This window comes from Struthio camelus, chromosome 15 (genome assembly GCF_040807025.1).
Source record: "Struthio camelus isolate bStrCam1 chromosome 15, bStrCam1.hap1, whole genome shotgun sequence".
NCBI classification, from domain to species: Eukaryota; Metazoa; Chordata; class Aves; order Struthioniformes; family Struthionidae; genus Struthio; species Struthio camelus.
The window spans coordinates 2,219,124-2,234,998 of NC_090956.1; the positions used below are offsets into that span (position 1 = coordinate 2,219,124).

Consider the following 15,875-nt stretch of genomic DNA (forward strand, 5'->3'; position numbering starts at 1 on the left):
CGGCAGCCGCGGCCCCGCGCCGCGGGGCACCTGCCCCACCGCCGGGGCAGGGAGCAGCCTTCGGCTTCGCCCTCCCTGGGGACGGACGCCGGCGCTGGGGCTCCTCAGGTGGCCCTGGCCGGGGGGGGACGCGGGGATGTCTTGCAACCGGGGCTTAAGCTGCAGCCCAGGAGCAAAGCCCTTGCTAGACCTCGCCTTGGAAACAGGCAGGTGGATTTGGCTCTTTGGTTTGAAGGCGGTGGGACCAAAGGAAGAAGCAGATCCCCCCAGCAGAGGCACCGGCGCCCGGCGCCCCTGCCTGCGCGCCACCCTGCAAGCTTATCCCCAGGTCACAATAGCGTGTTTTGCCCTTAGAAAGCTTTCTTGACTCAATTTAAAATGACTTTGTCTGCAATGACAGCTCAGATGGGAACCTTGAAGAGCCAAAAAAACCGAAGCCCAACTGTTTTGATTCGAGTCAAACTAAAATGTTCTTTTTGCTTTTGCTAAAAAAAACCCCCGGCACCTGCAAGCGCCTAGCGCTCAGCTGCCCGAGCCGCCAGCGAGCCAGGAGACGCGTCGGCGTCCGGCCGCGCTCCCGGGAAAGGCCTGGTGCGGGCGCGCAGGGAGCAGCTGAGGTTGGGGCAGCCCCGAGCCACCGGCGCCAGGAGCCCCGCGAGGCCGGACGCCCGCAGGCTCCTGGGAGCCGGGCTGCAGCCGAGCGCCGGGAGGATGAGGACGGTGAGCGCGCCGCGTGGCCCTGCCTTCCCAGGCCTCCCCGGCTGAGTTTCGACAGTTCATCAAAATGGATATATTCTTGCTAAACGCTCCCGTTTTGACAAATTGGCATTTTTTTCATTCCCCCCCCCCAACCCAAACACTGCACTGGAAACGTTCCCACCAGCTCTAGCCCGGAGTCAAACAGTTCCTATTGCTAATCGCTTGCGTAAACCCAGCAAGAGCTGGCAAGCGCCGCGCTGCGGATCTTGGATGCCTTTTTATTTATCAAACTGCTCCTGATAACAGATTCACTTCCTCATCACGCTCTTTCGCTCCCCTTTTTCCCTGGGGAACCTTCACGTTGCAAATTGGAAAGTTTAGCCAGTCACGCACAAACGTTTATTTCCCCTTGTTGAAAAGCTACCGGGCGAGACGGGACAGGCAGCCCCAGCACAGCCACGAGAGGGCACAAAGCCCCCTCCTCGTGCAGCAGACCGGGCCGTTGTGCGGCCGTGCAGCTGTGCGGCCGTGCAACCCGACAGCTGTGCAACCGTGCTGCTGTGCTGCCACGCAGCTGTGCAACCACACTGCCATACGACTGTGCTGCCGTGCAACCCTGCAGCTGTGCAACCAGGCCACCGTGCAGCTGTGCAACCCTGCAGCTGTGCAACCAGGCCACCGTGCAGCTGTGCAACCACGCAGCTGTGCAACCAGGCCACCGTGCAGCTGTGCAACCCTGCAGCTGTGCAACCACGCAGCTGTGCAACCCTGCAGCTGTGCAACCAGGCCACCGTGCAGCTGTGCAACCACGCAGCTGTGCAACCAGGCCACCGTGCAGCTGTGCAACCAGGCCACCGTGCAGCTGTGCAACCAGGCCACCGTGCAGCTGTGCAGCTGTGCAACCAGGCCACCGGGCAGCCACGTTGTGCAGCCGTGCCCTCCTGCAGCCACATCACCGCCCAGCAAGCGCAGCTGGGCAGCCGCATCGCTGCCTCGATGGCTCTGCTCGGAGAGCCGGTCCGGCACGGCGCGGCCCACTTGCTCACGACTGCCAGTGACAGCTCGGCCAGAGCCTTGGGACCCGCGCGCTGCCGAAACGAGGAGGTGCGCCTGCCCCCTTCCTAGGGCTCCACGCCAGGAGCACCACGCCGCTCCTCCTCGCGCTGCCCGACCGGCGCGGCCGTTGCTCCCGGGTCCCGCGGCTCTCCGGCCGACGGGGGCGCGCTGCGTGCTGGGGTCCCGGCGCCCCGCCTGGCGCTCCCGCTTCCCGGAAGACCCCCGCCTCGCCGGGAACAGCGCCGGAGCCGCGGCACGATGCGGTGCCCTTTGCCAGCTCCGCGCTCCCTCTAATCTTAGGCCACGAATCTTCCTCTCCCCGTGACACTCTCCATCTTTTGGAAGACTCTGAGGAGCTAATTAAAAAAAAAAGAGCTAATTACATTAATAGGTTAATTAAGACAGTGATGGTTTCAATTAACAAAAAAGATGGCTTTAGTGGGAGATTGGAAATGGGTGCCTGGCTTTTGGAGGGGGGTGGCAGGGTCCGGAGGCGCTGGCCGGCCGGGAACGCCGCTGCCGCCGGGGCCGCGCCAGGGCTCGGCCGTTTCACCCTGGGGCTCCCCGTGCCGGATGCCGGGTGCACAAGGGGGGCCGCAGGGAGGCGGGTTCCCGGCTGCAGAGGGGTTCCCCATCCCGCCCCACCGTCCATTTCACGCGCCCGGGTGCTCTTTGGCGCATTTTGCAAGGTGCAGGGGAAGAGATGGAAGCACAGAATTGTTTTTTCCCATCCCAAACCAGAAGCGTACGCGCACGCACCGGGCTGCGTTTCCACCCTTGCGGCAGGAGCCCGTGCAGTCTAATTAGCACTGCCTCGCCCGAGTGTTGCTTGCTAATTGCGCGGCACTTGGCTATCATCACAATAATTATTGTTTATTTACAGCATGTAGTCTCCCTTCGATCCAAAACTGAGCTGTAAAAACGCAGCCTTTGCTGCGAGGCCCCTTTGCAGGATGTAAGTGATTTAAAGCGATAATTAGAGCCCCATAAATTAGCAACAACGAACAACAACAACAAAATAATACCGGCTGTGAGAACGCGCCTGGCGAGCGGGTCCTGCCGGGGCTGCCGGCCGGCCGCCCCACGCGTGACCCGCGCCCCACGCGCGCGGCACGTGCCCCCCCCCCGGCCCCCCGGCGGGGGCGGCGCGCGAGGGGGAGGGCCCAGCGGCGCGGGGCAGGGTGTGCGCGGGGAGGGGGCCGGGGCCGGGGCCGGCGCGGAGGGGAGCGCAGCGCAGCGCAGCGCTCGGCGGCGGCGGCGGCCGGGCAGGGCCGCCCGCGCGGGATGCGCTGTCCGGCGGGGCGGCGGCGGCGGGGGGCTCTGCCGGCAGCGGCCCCCGATGGGATGTAGCGGGCGGCTGCTGGCACCCGTCGGGGGGCGCCGCGCCTCGCTCCTCCTCACCATGATCCTCTTCTTCACCTACTTCTTCTACTGCCTGCCGGGGCCCTGCGAGCCGCTGCCGCCCGCCCTGCTGCTGCCGCCCGACGGCGCCGGGGCGGCGGGCGGCGCGGGGCTGCCGGCGCTGGGCGGCGGCGGCGGCAGCCGGCGCTTCCCCCAGGCCATCATCGTGGGCGTGAAGAAGGGCGGGACGCGGGCGCTGCTGGAGTTCCTGCGGGTGCACCCCGGGGTGCGCGCCGTGGGCGCCGAGCCCCACTTCTTCGACAGGTGCTACGAGAAGGGGCTGCGCTGGTACAGGTAAGCGGCGGCCCTGGCCGCTCGCCGGCTCTTCCCCCGACGGGGCCGCCCCTGCTGGCTGCTGGCGGCGGCGGACAGGGGCCGGCCGGGCCGGGACCGGCCGGGCCGGGCTGTCGGCAGCGCGCTGCTCGCCCCCAGCTCGGCTCTTGTCGCTCCTTGCAGATAAACGTGATTTCGAGGTGAGGGAGCAATAAATGAATCCGCGAGAAACGGGAAGACGGAAGTCCCCGGTGGTGATGGCAAGGGAGCCGCGTTAAGAGTTGGCCGGTGGATGCCAGCACCCGCCGCCGGAACCGCGCGGGGAGGGGACCCGGCGTCGGTTTTTTCGGGGAAGCCGGTTTGCAGCCCCTTGCTGCCTCCTCCAGCTGAAGGGGGAGCGGGAGAGTCCGGCCGCTCGGCCCCGGCCCCGGCTGGGGGCAGGTGGCGGCGCGACGGGGCGGTCCGCGGAACGGAGGTCGGGAGCAGAAATTTGCTTTTTTAATTATCCAGGCTTTGCGGTTTTAACCTTTAACACTTTGTTCTCAGTCAGTGTTTTACGGTTCTTCCCCCGACTTCCTTTAGGAGTTTTTTATTTAAGTGGCTTAAAAAAATAAAGCAAGCAAGGACTCCGGCTTGTAGGACCTGGCTTGCTGCTGGCTGTTCTTGGCTGCGCGCTGAAGCGGCGAAGGAAGGGGAAAGCGGTCCCGTTTGAATTCCTCGGTACGTTCCGGTCGGCCCGTTGTGTCAAAGGGCAGAACCATATTGATTCAAGGGAGTTGTTCAGTTCTGAGGGTTTCAATGGAGTTGAACTCTTCAGGCGATAAAACATTCGGAAGAGCAGCTACTGTGCATGTGTTGTCTATTAAACTTCCGTGTCGTGGCCAAGTCAAGAGCGGCCAGGCCAAATCTACTCAGGGCGCTAAGTCCCTTGAAGCCAGTGAAAGAATCTAGTCCGTTATTTTGAAGAGCATCCAAATGTGTAGATTTATAAAAGGACTGCGGTGTTCTTGCGAAACATCTGAAAATAATAAAATGAGTAGCTCGCTCTGTCCTTCCTGCCTCTCGGTCGTATTCTCTTTCAACCATTATGGAATACTTTATTTCTTACATAGTCTTCATATTTCTTTGTGTTTTGGGGGAGGTTCAACTTAGCAAACCTCACCAAAATAATAACCTGTGAAAATTGGTATGTTTAATGGAAAGTGTAATTTTAGTAGTAATTGAACCCTCAGAGTTTCGGCTCTGCAATACCACATCTGGGTTGTAAAGTTGTTGACTTAACACACCTTCAAACACAGCAAGTAGCACACTTACGTTTATGATTGCATTGATATTGCTGTGATTTATTGGCTCATTCCCACGTTCCATATGTACCTACAGCACTCTAGAAACAATAGCGGTCACTACTCTTTTTGGGGTGAAAATTACAAGAGAGATCTCACTTGGCGGAATGGGAGTTTACCGCCTGCGAGCACGTAATTAAAGGGCAGACGAGTGAATGTCTTCGTGTTGTGCGCTGTGGTCGGGTGAGACGTCAGAGCGCGCACCGGAGCGAGCCATGAGTAGGTGAAGCTCCGGCTGCGGTGGCCGGGCGGTGAGTTGGCACCGCTGGAAGCACTCGCAGGGGGCAGCGAGACGTTTTAACGTGATTCTGAGTCTGGCAAAACTGGCGATACCGAACAGGGGATGTTTCCAGCGCGCTCAGATGCGTTACGGGGAAGAGCGCGGTAGACTGTGAAGAAGGTGTATCCCCTCTAGTGAAGAAATTTTTAGTAGATGCTTTATTTTGACTCTGTATAGAACAAGTGCGTTTTCAACCACGTGCACAACCATTTTTATAATTCCTCTTCTCTTTGCGTCTCCTGTTTTGTCTTCTTGCAAAACCTTGCTACACTCCTCAAGGGGTTTTTTCCCCCCTCGTGAAAGCCAGACGGAGATAAATATTCAAAGCTGGGGTGTGTTTGGGTGGAGGAAAATAGAGATTGGACAGAAGGTTTTTTTTTTTTTCCCCCCCAAAGAGTATCTCAAAGTGGGGTAAACATTTTTTAAATATTTGGACTTGCTAGGAAACTAAAATTACACCAGCTGCTTCTCATGCCAAGCTACTTAGCCTGAAGGCACCTGTAGGTCGTTGCTTGTCCTAAGTAAAAGTTTAAAAAAAAACCCCCCCAAAAAAAAAACCTCTGCAGCAATAATTCATGGGGAATTTTATTTTTCTTCGTGGTTCAGTTTCAGCGATTTCTCTCCCGTGGAAGGAGTGTCTGATTGTAGGTGGGGAGTAGTTTACTTTACTTTATAATGGAAGTAACTGACTGAAAACATTTATTCTCGCTGGAGTGTTTCATTTCATTTAAACTTGAAATAGCATAAAGCCCCTTCTTGGAGTGGCGCTTTTCGCTAGTGAAAAGAGAGCGTTCAGTAAAAAGTGACAAGTGTGTCTTGTGAAATTCCTCGCGTTACTATCGGTTTAGCTAATTATAAGAAGATTAAACACCTTTTCCGGCTTGTGACATAAATTACTTAATGGATAATCCAAGCATGAAGTGAAATTTTATCCTAAAGCAAAACACTGTTTTAATTTTTTGGCACTCAGCGCTGTTTAAACCTAGGTTTAAAAACAAATGTTTGTTGTTAGTTTATGCATGCTTTTCTCCGGATGCGTGGCTTTTGGGAGTGCGAGCGTCCTGTTTGGGACTGTAGGAACTCTTGTCGCTTGGGCCGTCGTCTCTCTGCTTTCTGGGAATGCAGAAGAGGGCGAATGTGAACAGTTCCTTGAATCCGAGACGTTTCCAAGTGATATTTAGAACGACCTTACAAATATTTTAGGAGATGCATAGCCTGACGGCATGGGGCCGATCCTGCCCTTGTTTGTGTGAATGTAGGGAAAAACCGCGCTCCTAGTGGGCCAGATCCTTATGGGGCGTGAAGTGGGCTGGCTGCCTCTGCCTCCGCGGAGCAGCGCGCCCTGTTCAGCCCGCTGCGAATGAGCTCAGATTCAAAGTCACAAGTTGCGTTTAAAGAAATTGGATAGAAACGCTCAGAGTAGTTGCGTTCGGTACAATTGCTGTGCAGGTTTATGCTCAAGTGGCGACCCTAGCAGAAGTCGCTCCGTTCTGACGGTGGAGTTTTTGGGGGGGAGCATTTGAAAACTTTGCCTTTGACGGCTTGTTTCCTTTTTAGTTTCAGGAGCTGAGGCTCGTTTTTCCGTTCAGCTGCCTCACGTTGCTACGCCTGCAGCTGAGTTTCAGATCGCTCTGTCTTCTTGCACCTTAGTCTGGTGCATCCTTGGCAGTTTTAATGTTGCTGGGAAAAGGACATGGGAAACGGGGGATAACAGCAGATTTGGGGTATGAAGGCAGCTCAGGGAATGCTCTTTGGCGATTCTGCTTTGCATAAAAGGGAGTTTGGGGCAGTTTGTGTTGAGAGCGGTCAGATTCTGCTGCAGCCGACACAAAGAACGGTCGTCTTGTCTCCGTCCGCCAAAAGTTTGCAGCGGCATCAGCTCAGTCTAACAGTTTTGCTCTGTCTTGTACTTCCCCCTGTGATTTATGAGCTTAAAGTCCCTCTCTGTCCCATCTCCTCTTCCCACTTGCTTGTGACGTCTGAAGAAAGAGTTATACAGAAACAGGGCTGGGCCGAGAGCCCGCCAGACCGCTCACGTCTCAGTCCAGCGCATGGCGCGAAAGCCGCCGCTGGCGTCGCGCTCGGCGCAAACTGCGCCCTGGGTGACGGCGCACGCTGTATTTCAGAGGAATCATAAAGAATTCCTTACTTCCCCGCAATTTGCGGCAGAAGGGGGCGAGCGCTAGTGACAGCTGGCGAAGGCTTTCTTGCGAACGGCGAGGTTTGCTCTCCGCAGCAGCTGCCGCGCTATCTTGCAGGTAGACGTCGTCTCTCAGGCCTCTCTCAGTACCGTCGAATCGTTTCAGAGCTCTGACTTTCTTTGAGGCCAAATTTAGCTTTTTACTGCCCTTCTGAAGGAATCGGGGAGGGGGGGAGCTCTTGGGGTGGTTTGTCGCGCTTCTGCGCGGGCGTTCAGCAGGGATGCGCGGCGGGCGCCTGCGGGAGCCCCCGGGCGCGGGTGCCGCTCCGTGCCGTCCCCCCCGTTCGTGGAGGCTAGCAGCGCTCGTGGAAGGGATTCGGGATTTCCTGAGCCAGGCTTTCTCTTCTCCAAACTCCCTGAAGTCTTTGAGCTGCAGGCAGAGGATGCGGTTGCAGGGTTGCTCTTTTGGACTTCTGCTGTGAGTGTTACTGGCAGCTGAAAAGTAGAGCTAAGTAGATGCCTTAAGGGGGTTTTGCGTGTGTGTGTTGTGATTGTACTGACAGATCAAGACGCTCTGTAGCACAAGCTGTTAAATAAAGTCAGACGTTTCAGCTACTCTGGAATCACCAGGCTGCGTTTCGGCGCACAGCTTGTATCCCTCTCCAGGGCCAGCTTTTCACCGGCACGTTTAAGAAATACATAGGTGGGAAGAGACAAAGGAGTCTCGCAAGGAGTCAGGTGGCAATGCACTAAGAGCTGCTTGAGGACATTATCTTTATTCATTGACACCGGCTAATCTGTTCTCCTAATGGACTCGCGGCTCAGCGCTCGGTGTTGGAGAGCGGCCCTTGCTTTTCTCGGTGCGTTCGCAGAAACTCAATCCTGGAACATGCTTCTGGGGTTTGTTATTTTGTGCGTGCTCGCTTGCTCACCCTTTTTATTTTTTTTTCCCTTTTCCTTTTGCTACAAAAATAGGACGTTTTTGTATCAGCTTCTCCCAGCTCATCCCCATAAACAAGCAAGATCAATCCTAAAATAGAAAGAAAAAACAAGAAATGTGAGAGAAAGCTGCGATTTTGTAACCGTGAAGAAGATATTTTAAAACTTGTATTTAATGCATGCTGCTTTGGATTTCCTGTTAGGAGAAAAGTTGCCCGTCCGAAGAGGGGCACCGCTATGTCCTGCGGACACGGAGGCAGGGGCGCAAAGCGGTACGTGTGGGTCAGCAGGACAGGTCTCCTCCAGGATGGCGTGCCCGTGTTTCACTGCTCCCCAGCGTCTAGCAGTGACCGTACTGTAAAACGCGCGGAGTTGGGTCTTCTGCAAACTGCCTTCACGTGGGATTAAAAGTAGCGTTTGTCGCTCCAGCGAGGAATTAACGTCTCGCAGCGCTCAGGGCGGTCGCGGGCGGGTGCTGCTGCGGGCAACCAAGCCGCGCCGCGTTCCTGGGGGCGATCTGCCCAGCCGCGGGGCGGCGGGCATCGCTCCGCTTCCCCCGGCGCTGCTCCCTTGCTTTCCCGGGCAGCTCCTGGGGTTTGTTCCCCGTTCAAAGCCTGCTGGAGTCGACGCGATGCTTCGTGCTCGTGTAGGTGGGCTTGCGAGGCTGAGGTTTGGACCGGTTCAGCTGCGAGGCAAATTAAGCCCGGTTATTCCGTGTGCTCTTATGGAGGGTCAGGCTCAAATGATTAAAGCCGCACGTTAGCGTTGGCTGAGATTTTTTCGGATAAAAGCTGTGACTTGCAGGGTGTGACGAGTCGTGAGCTTTCTAGCTGAGCGATTCTTTCTCTGTTGCTGTCTCTTTTAAATAAATGGTGGTTTTATACACGCGCTGTGCAGTGGAGTGTGCAAAAGTAACCTGAGTTTCTAAAGGTTTTAAAGTATTCCAGTGTTGCTGTCCGAGAGTGCTTAAACAGATAAATAAAGCTGAGCAGCTAGAAACCCTGGGACTGGTTTAAAAAATACACTTTATTTGAATTAATACCGTTGGAAATTACTTTTTAACCTGTGCCCTCTCCCTCGTGCTCCCCTAGTTCACGCTTTTTTAACCTCGGAGGCTAGAAATTTAAATATATAACCATGATCAATTTTCTTTTTTTTTTTTTTTAATTGCCTGCATGCAACTCCAGAGAACTTTAAAAACATTGTGTAGCTCGCACAACAAGTAGCGAAAGCCGCAGGGTCCCTGTTACGGCAGTTACCGCTGGGCGGCCAGAAGAGCCGCGACGCCGGGACGCGGCCGGGCGAGCGCTGCGGCCGCTGCAGCGCTCGGGTCCCCGCTGCTGCCCCCCGGCCTCGCCGGCCCCCCGCCCCGAGCACCGTCACCAAATCGTTACTAGACAGCTGCTGCTTAAACACCGAATTAAAAGACATTCTGGGGGTTTTCTTTTTCTTTTCTTTTTTTTTTTTTTCTCCTCCTGCTCGTTTGTTTTTTGCCCTGGGGAGAGGGAGCTCGGGGGGGGGGGGGAGCTTTGAGCACCGCAGGCCTCATTGAGCTTTGACAGGACCTCGGCCCCCCCGGAAACGCTGGTCCGTGCGCAGTATATCGCAGGCTTCCGCTTTGCCTTGGCCACTCCGAATAGCGGTGCCTGAGCGCTGCGTCCGCCGCGTGCAGCTGCGGCGCGGCCAAGCCTCGCTCAGCGCCGCCGCCGCCGTTTCCTCTTCAAGGCGCCGGGCAATTTTTTCGTTTGGTTTTTTTTTTTTTTTGGGTAGATTATTTTTAGATGCAGGCAGTGACAGAGGTGGGAAAGGCCAGCGAATTTAGAAGGTGCCTTTATGCAAGAGGAGACTATTACTTTAGGACTGTTCAAAGATTATTTATAAAACAGCAATTACCGGTCCCCTGAGACGGAAGTGGGCAGCTCGCGTCGCGTTGAGGAGGGAGTTACAATAGTTAATTGGCAAATATGCTTAAAAGCTTCTTCCTGACCTTTTAACAAAGCTTTGCTGAGACAAGCTGGGGTAGAGATTGAAAACCTGACTAATGAAAGGCCAGGTTTAATACCAGGACTTAGCTCTAAATGGCTTTTCAAAGGGCTTTCGAAATCCATCTGCTTAGAAAGCTGGTCAGCAGCGGGCCGCTTCTCCCGTTTCCTGCGGGATTGTGGTCTGCCCCAAAGCAGGAGCTGCCACAGAGATCCCTTTCGGGTAGGGAACTTCAGGAATTGGTTAATACCCGTTTGGCTGCTCTTTCCCCGTGCACGAACCCTTGGGAAGACCGAGAGGGCCGGGCTCAGGGGGGCCGAGGAGCTTGGCCAGGTCCCCTAGTGCCTGAGCTCCAGCCTGGAGCCGTTCTTGGGCTTCTGTTCTCCTCCCGAGCTGGACCTCCCGAGGTGCCCAGCGCTGTCACCCCCCCCAGCAGAGCACCTTGCCGCTTTGCGGAGAGGAGCCCTGGCTGCTGGCACATCTCAGCCCGTTCAGTTTAATTTCTGTCCCCTCTCTTGTTACGCTGAGGCGTTTCGGCTCTCCAGCAATGACGAAACTGCAGGAGAAAGAGAGATTCTGCATCTCCAGGCATGCGCGGGTGAAGTCATGGTGTCCTGCCAGCCATCTCGGCCCCCTCTGGCTGGTATCTCTCTCCAGCTGTGGCCTTCTTGTGGTGCTTCACAAGGTTTAAAAAAATCAGTCCATCTACCTGGGTGTGCACAGAAGAGAAGCTGGTGGTGGTCTTAGAGCTCCTCCTTCTCCTCCCAACACGATTTTTGTGGTGCATTTGTTTATAATTTTGTCAAGTGAGGAGGAAAGGCCTATTTCGAACGGCTTTCCGCAGATCTTTGAAAAATCACTTGGTTGAAGGTTGAGCCTGCAGCTGGGAGGCAGGAGGAATGGGAGACAAAATCAGGAAGGTTTACGAATCTATGGTCTGCTCCAGTTTAGGGTTAGGGTACGGGCGCAGAGCAGAGCTAGCACGGCCAAGGCCATGTTTCACAGTCGGTCTTTCCTTTCAAGAGCGCTTGCGGAGTGGACATGGCAACGGATAAGGCCGTGTGCAGCCTTCGCTGCCTCTTGTGTGGGGTCCAGAGGGCTCCTTGCATTGCTGTCACGAGTCGGGGTTTGCAGGGTCAGACTCTGAGCTCTTTGACGGGCGGTCTTACCATGGGCTTGCCCAAGCTGTGTCACCTCCGAGCAGGGTGGGCCAGCTCGGCTGCCTGGTAAAGAAAGGACGCGCTGCGGCTGCGTGGAAGAAACGCGCTGCGGCTTTCTGCAGCTGTGCTGGGAGTCCAGCGTAGCGCGGGTTCGATCCTGCCGTGCTGCGCGAGTCAGTGGGGCTCTGCCTTACCTGCCGGCCGAGTGCGCGTCGCCTCAAAGTGCGTGTGGGTCACAGGTCTGTTCTGTAAAATCCAGGGGCTTTGGCTTTCCAGCTGGAGTTACCTCTTTGAGATCCCAAAGTGTCTGTGTCCAGGGCACAATGTGCTCGCAGTTGCTCAGATTTTTACACGCGTTTTGTGCTAATGGTCCTGGGTGGAAAAAATTCGCAGCAACTAATTTAATTTCACCTCCTTCTCCCTCAGTGCACAGACAGCCTGCAGATCACAGAAGTCTAAACGTCTTCAAAATTATTCATGCATCCCTTAAATAAGTCACTGTTGATCTGAAGAGTTGTTTGAAATGCAAATGGTGAAGATTCCAGTCAAACGTGCCGTTTGGGCTGCAACATAACCACGGCACGTGAGCAGTGTGCTGGACTAACTGAGTTTGAATGTGCAAGTGATGATGCCGAAGGTATGGGATTGTAAATGTCCAACCCCATATCCTGCTGGTATTTGCAGATTATAATGATCATTTTGTATGCATTGGAGTGGCACGCAGGAAATCCAGGTTTTGCCACATGTGAGGTGCTGTTGAGCCACAGATCAAAAAGAGCATCTCTGTTTCAGGGTATGCTGCTTAGTTTGCGTCTGCTGGTAAAATAAATCACCCAAATAAATACTGCAAAGTGTTCTGGCCAGGACCGTTCATAGTTTGGAACTGAGAGTGAAATGTTTGAGATTAGCTTCTCATAAGCAGTTGCACAAAACTTTTGCTATTTGGGCTCTTCAAGCGCAAGCACAGAAATGTTCTAGGTAGCAGAGAGGGGAGAAGCAGCGCTTTGAGAATGGCGTGTGCTGTCCGAGTTGCCGGGCTGTTCCTGGGGGTGATTTTGTACTCCCTGGTGAGCTGTATAACTGAACGTGCTCCGCAGAGAAAACGGCATGGCCCCAGCAAGGACACAACGGGGACAACAACTCTGTATTTGAACCAGCAGCTCTGCAGCGGCTGGTGGGTGGGACAAGCGATCTCGGCCATCGAGAATAGCTGTGAATTTTAACACAGAAAATTGATTACAAGCAGGAAAGAATTACATTAATATAGTCACTTGTCACTGAGGTCTTATTAGTAATCTCCACTCATTAGTCTGGAGAGAATAAGAATGTGACCTTGTTAAGCGTCCTTGATGGAAAGACTGACCGTTTTGCTATTGATTTACTACTTAGCCCCTAAATGCTGCGTGCGTGTGCGCGCGCCCGCCCGCCTGTGCACACGCATGGCTGCACAGAAGTCCTTTGCAGTCCTCACGAAGCATTAGCGGTCTCTTAACCTGCCACCATTTGCACCCATTTGGTAGTTGAGCTGGTGAATTAGCGGCCGCTTTAGGCGGGCACCGTGTTGTGCAAAAAAGGAACCGAAGGTGATTGATGGGAATGCGTGAGAAGTGTGACAGACACGGTCGCCAGAGGCCAAGTCGTGTTTCTGTCTCCGTTTGCAGCGGGGAGCGGAGGCAGCGGAGCTGTGTGGCCGCGGGAGGTGGCCCGCGTGCCAGGCCCTCCTGCACGTCTGAACTTTGCAGCTGCTTTGGAGCCCAGAGCATCCCAAACCCCAGCCCTGGGGGGCTTGAGCTCGGGCTTGGCTGGCTGGCTGTGGCTGCTGCCCACCTGGGCTTCCTGCAGACCCTCTCCTCTCCTCGCCCCAGCACCCAGCTGAGGGCAGGACTGGCTCCTCCATACGCCCAGAGCAAACCACAGCATAGCAGGTAGGTGACCAAGATGGGACCTGAGAGCGCGGAGTCCTGTTTCCTTGCTCTGTCCACCAGGCAGTGCTGCCTTTGTGAGGACGGGAGCGTGTTTCTGAGCCTCCTGGCCCCTGACAGCAGCGCTACGTGTTTCTCTACATCTGTATGACAAGCTCCTGAAATGAGTTTGCCACGCGTGTAGGCCTATGCGAGACTTTTTTCCTTCCTTGAGGCTGTGTGCGTTGGTGCTGATGACAGGCGTGGGCTCATCAAATGCTCCTGCGGGCTTCTTGGCCGCACGCGTCCAGCTTTCCAAACGCATCGGCTGGGGCTGGGCCAAAGGCGCTGAGAGCGGGGCAGCGCGCGGGTCGCTCGGCCACGGCGCTCCCCTGCCGCTGGTGTGCTGCCGGCTGCGCCTTGGAGGCTTTCCCTGCCTTTCGCAGCCGCCTTCTTCGGCCCCCAGCGCCGCATGGGGGTTACAGATCTTGCCTGTGCCTTTGAGTTCCCCCGTAATTCCAAGTGACAACTCACCTTTGACAGCCTGACAGGAAGAAACGTCAATAGTAGTGGAAGCGAAAGAAATCCTCCAATTACCGGGATTGAGGAGGGGGCTGGAGCGGCCGCTAAAGGCGCGCGCAGGAGGCTCGATAAGTGTCATTGATCAGGGGCTTGACGGAGCTCGCCGGCGTGTCAGCCCGAGCCCTCATTACTTCCACTCGTCAATAGATGCTCGGGCTTCGGCATGGAGCCGTTGGCAGCCTATTCCGTCCCTCGCCAATAACGCCCTGTCCGTCGTCGCAGCGCGTGTGGCGCCCTGTGCCCTGGTGGATTACTGATGGCCGCGCGCAGCTTTTCATGGCTTGCTCTAACCTTGCTTTCTGGGGCCTGCCAGCTCCGTCCCTCCAAGTGACAACTCAGCAGGGCACGTTCTGTGGCTGCCTTGGAGCCTCGGAGCGTTTGGCATAAGCCGGGGAGACGATTATTCTTCAACAAGAGCATCGGCTGCTTCCTCCGGCTGCTTTTATATTTCAGAAAGTCATGTTCCTAAGCCACACAAGCCATGAGAAAAATTCAAGGGGCTGCTGCCAAGTACTTTCGGCTCAGAACTTAGGTTTTGTTGCAGGGAGGGATCGTTTGTCTCCATGAAAAGCCTTTACAGGGGGGAGGAGGAGATTTAAACGTTCCCCCGTGGTGTTGGAGACCCAAGCGTGACAACCTGTATCCGCTTAGCTACTACCAGGAAGTGGAGCTGCCTACCGGGGCGATGCGGAGCTGCCCGGTTTTGCCTTTCATTCACAAAGGCGTCACCAGGCAGGCTTCAGGCTGCTTGCTGCTCCCAGAAAAAGAAAGGAGAGTGGCATCCCGGGGGCCTGATCCTGCTCCGCAGAGAGAACAGCGCCCATGTCACGCACAGGGAGGAAGAGATGCTTACTTCAGCGACAGGAGCATCCCAGCGCCCCAGTCCAGTGCAAGGGCTGTGTGCAGAATGAGACCAAGCCTGATGCAACAATGCAAGACTCCGTCTCGCTCCTCTAAGATGGCATTGCAGCCCCGCAGAGCGGGCCATGTTGGGCCTTCGCTTACACCACTGTCAAACGCTGGCCTGATGAACAAAGTAAAAGTGAGAGGAGGCTCTGGCTCCCAGCACGTTGCTAACAAGTCTTGGCTCCCTTGCTGGGATTTCATGTGGTCTAGATTGAGCCTAGTTTGCTCTTGCAGCTGCAGTTATGCTTTATATTAAGAGGGAGGTTTGCTGAAAGGCTGGCATTGCTCTGTTTGTATCTGCATGTTTTTAGAAGCACAGGTCTAGACTTATTTTGTGTGACGTGGGTTAGACGGACAGGGGGAACAGGCAGTTTTGTCACGGGATGAAATTCTCGCCTCCTGCTCCTGTTCTTTCCATGACGTTCTGAATGTTAGAAACACCCCACTGGCGCCCGTGGAGCGAGCCCTGCTCCTCAGCCTGCTCTTAAAGAGGGGCCGATTGCTCCTTCCCCTCTAACGAAACGCTGCTCGGTGTTAATACATGTCTGAATTCTTGGGCTTTGCTGTCTTAGTTTCTTCTTACAAGCAGACCTGCTTATGGAGGTCCAGACCGCAATGAAAGAGAGGGTAGTCCCTCAAACTGCCCTGCAGTCCCCCAACCTCCTTGCTTCCAGTTGTTGCTGCAGCGCTCTGTCTCAACAGCATGTCTGGGCTGTTTTAGGTCAAGTCCTTGCACCAGAGGCAAGTGTTTATACGGCCTGAACCTTGGGTCTGATAACAGAGTAGGCCTTCTTCTGAGACTCAACATTTGAAGTGATTTCTGGTGTTTTAGCTTTTGACCCCCCTGAAAGATTGACCATACGTAAGTTTTTATTCTTGATGCTGTTTCAACACATCTCCATGTATTGCAGACTGAACAAACAGCGTTTGAAAAGCTTCGGAGCTCAAAATGAGCGACTGCCCCTGGGGTTGGTGTGGGCAGTTTGAGTCACCTCAGGTGAGGTGGAGCTGGTAGTGAGAGGTTACTGGCTTTCTTGGATTGCTGATAGAGCTGGAACAGCTTTTCAGCGCACCTCTCTTCCAGAGCCTTGCCTCCCTTCTATCCTTAGACCGTTGTAATTCTCTGATGGAGCTATTTACTGCATTCCCAAACACGCTCTATTCCCAATCTCAGTCCCCGTTTTGACCGTTACATGGCAAAAAGCCAGTGCC

At 55.2% G+C, this 15,875-nt stretch overlaps 1 protein-coding gene across 1 annotated transcript in view; it reads left to right on the top strand.

Moving 5' to 3' along the window:
- The first annotated feature begins 3,094 nt into the window (after positions 1–3,094).
- The window catches only part of HS3ST6 (heparan sulfate-glucosamine 3-sulfotransferase 6), a 55,353-nt gene continuing 42,572 nt past the window's right edge, over positions 3,095–15,875 (top strand). Inside the window, exon 1 of the mRNA XM_068908369.1 lies at positions 3,095–3,450. Within this exon, the coding sequence (XP_068764470.1) occupies positions 3,095–3,450 (356 nt within the window). The remainder of the gene's footprint in view (positions 3,451–15,875) is intronic.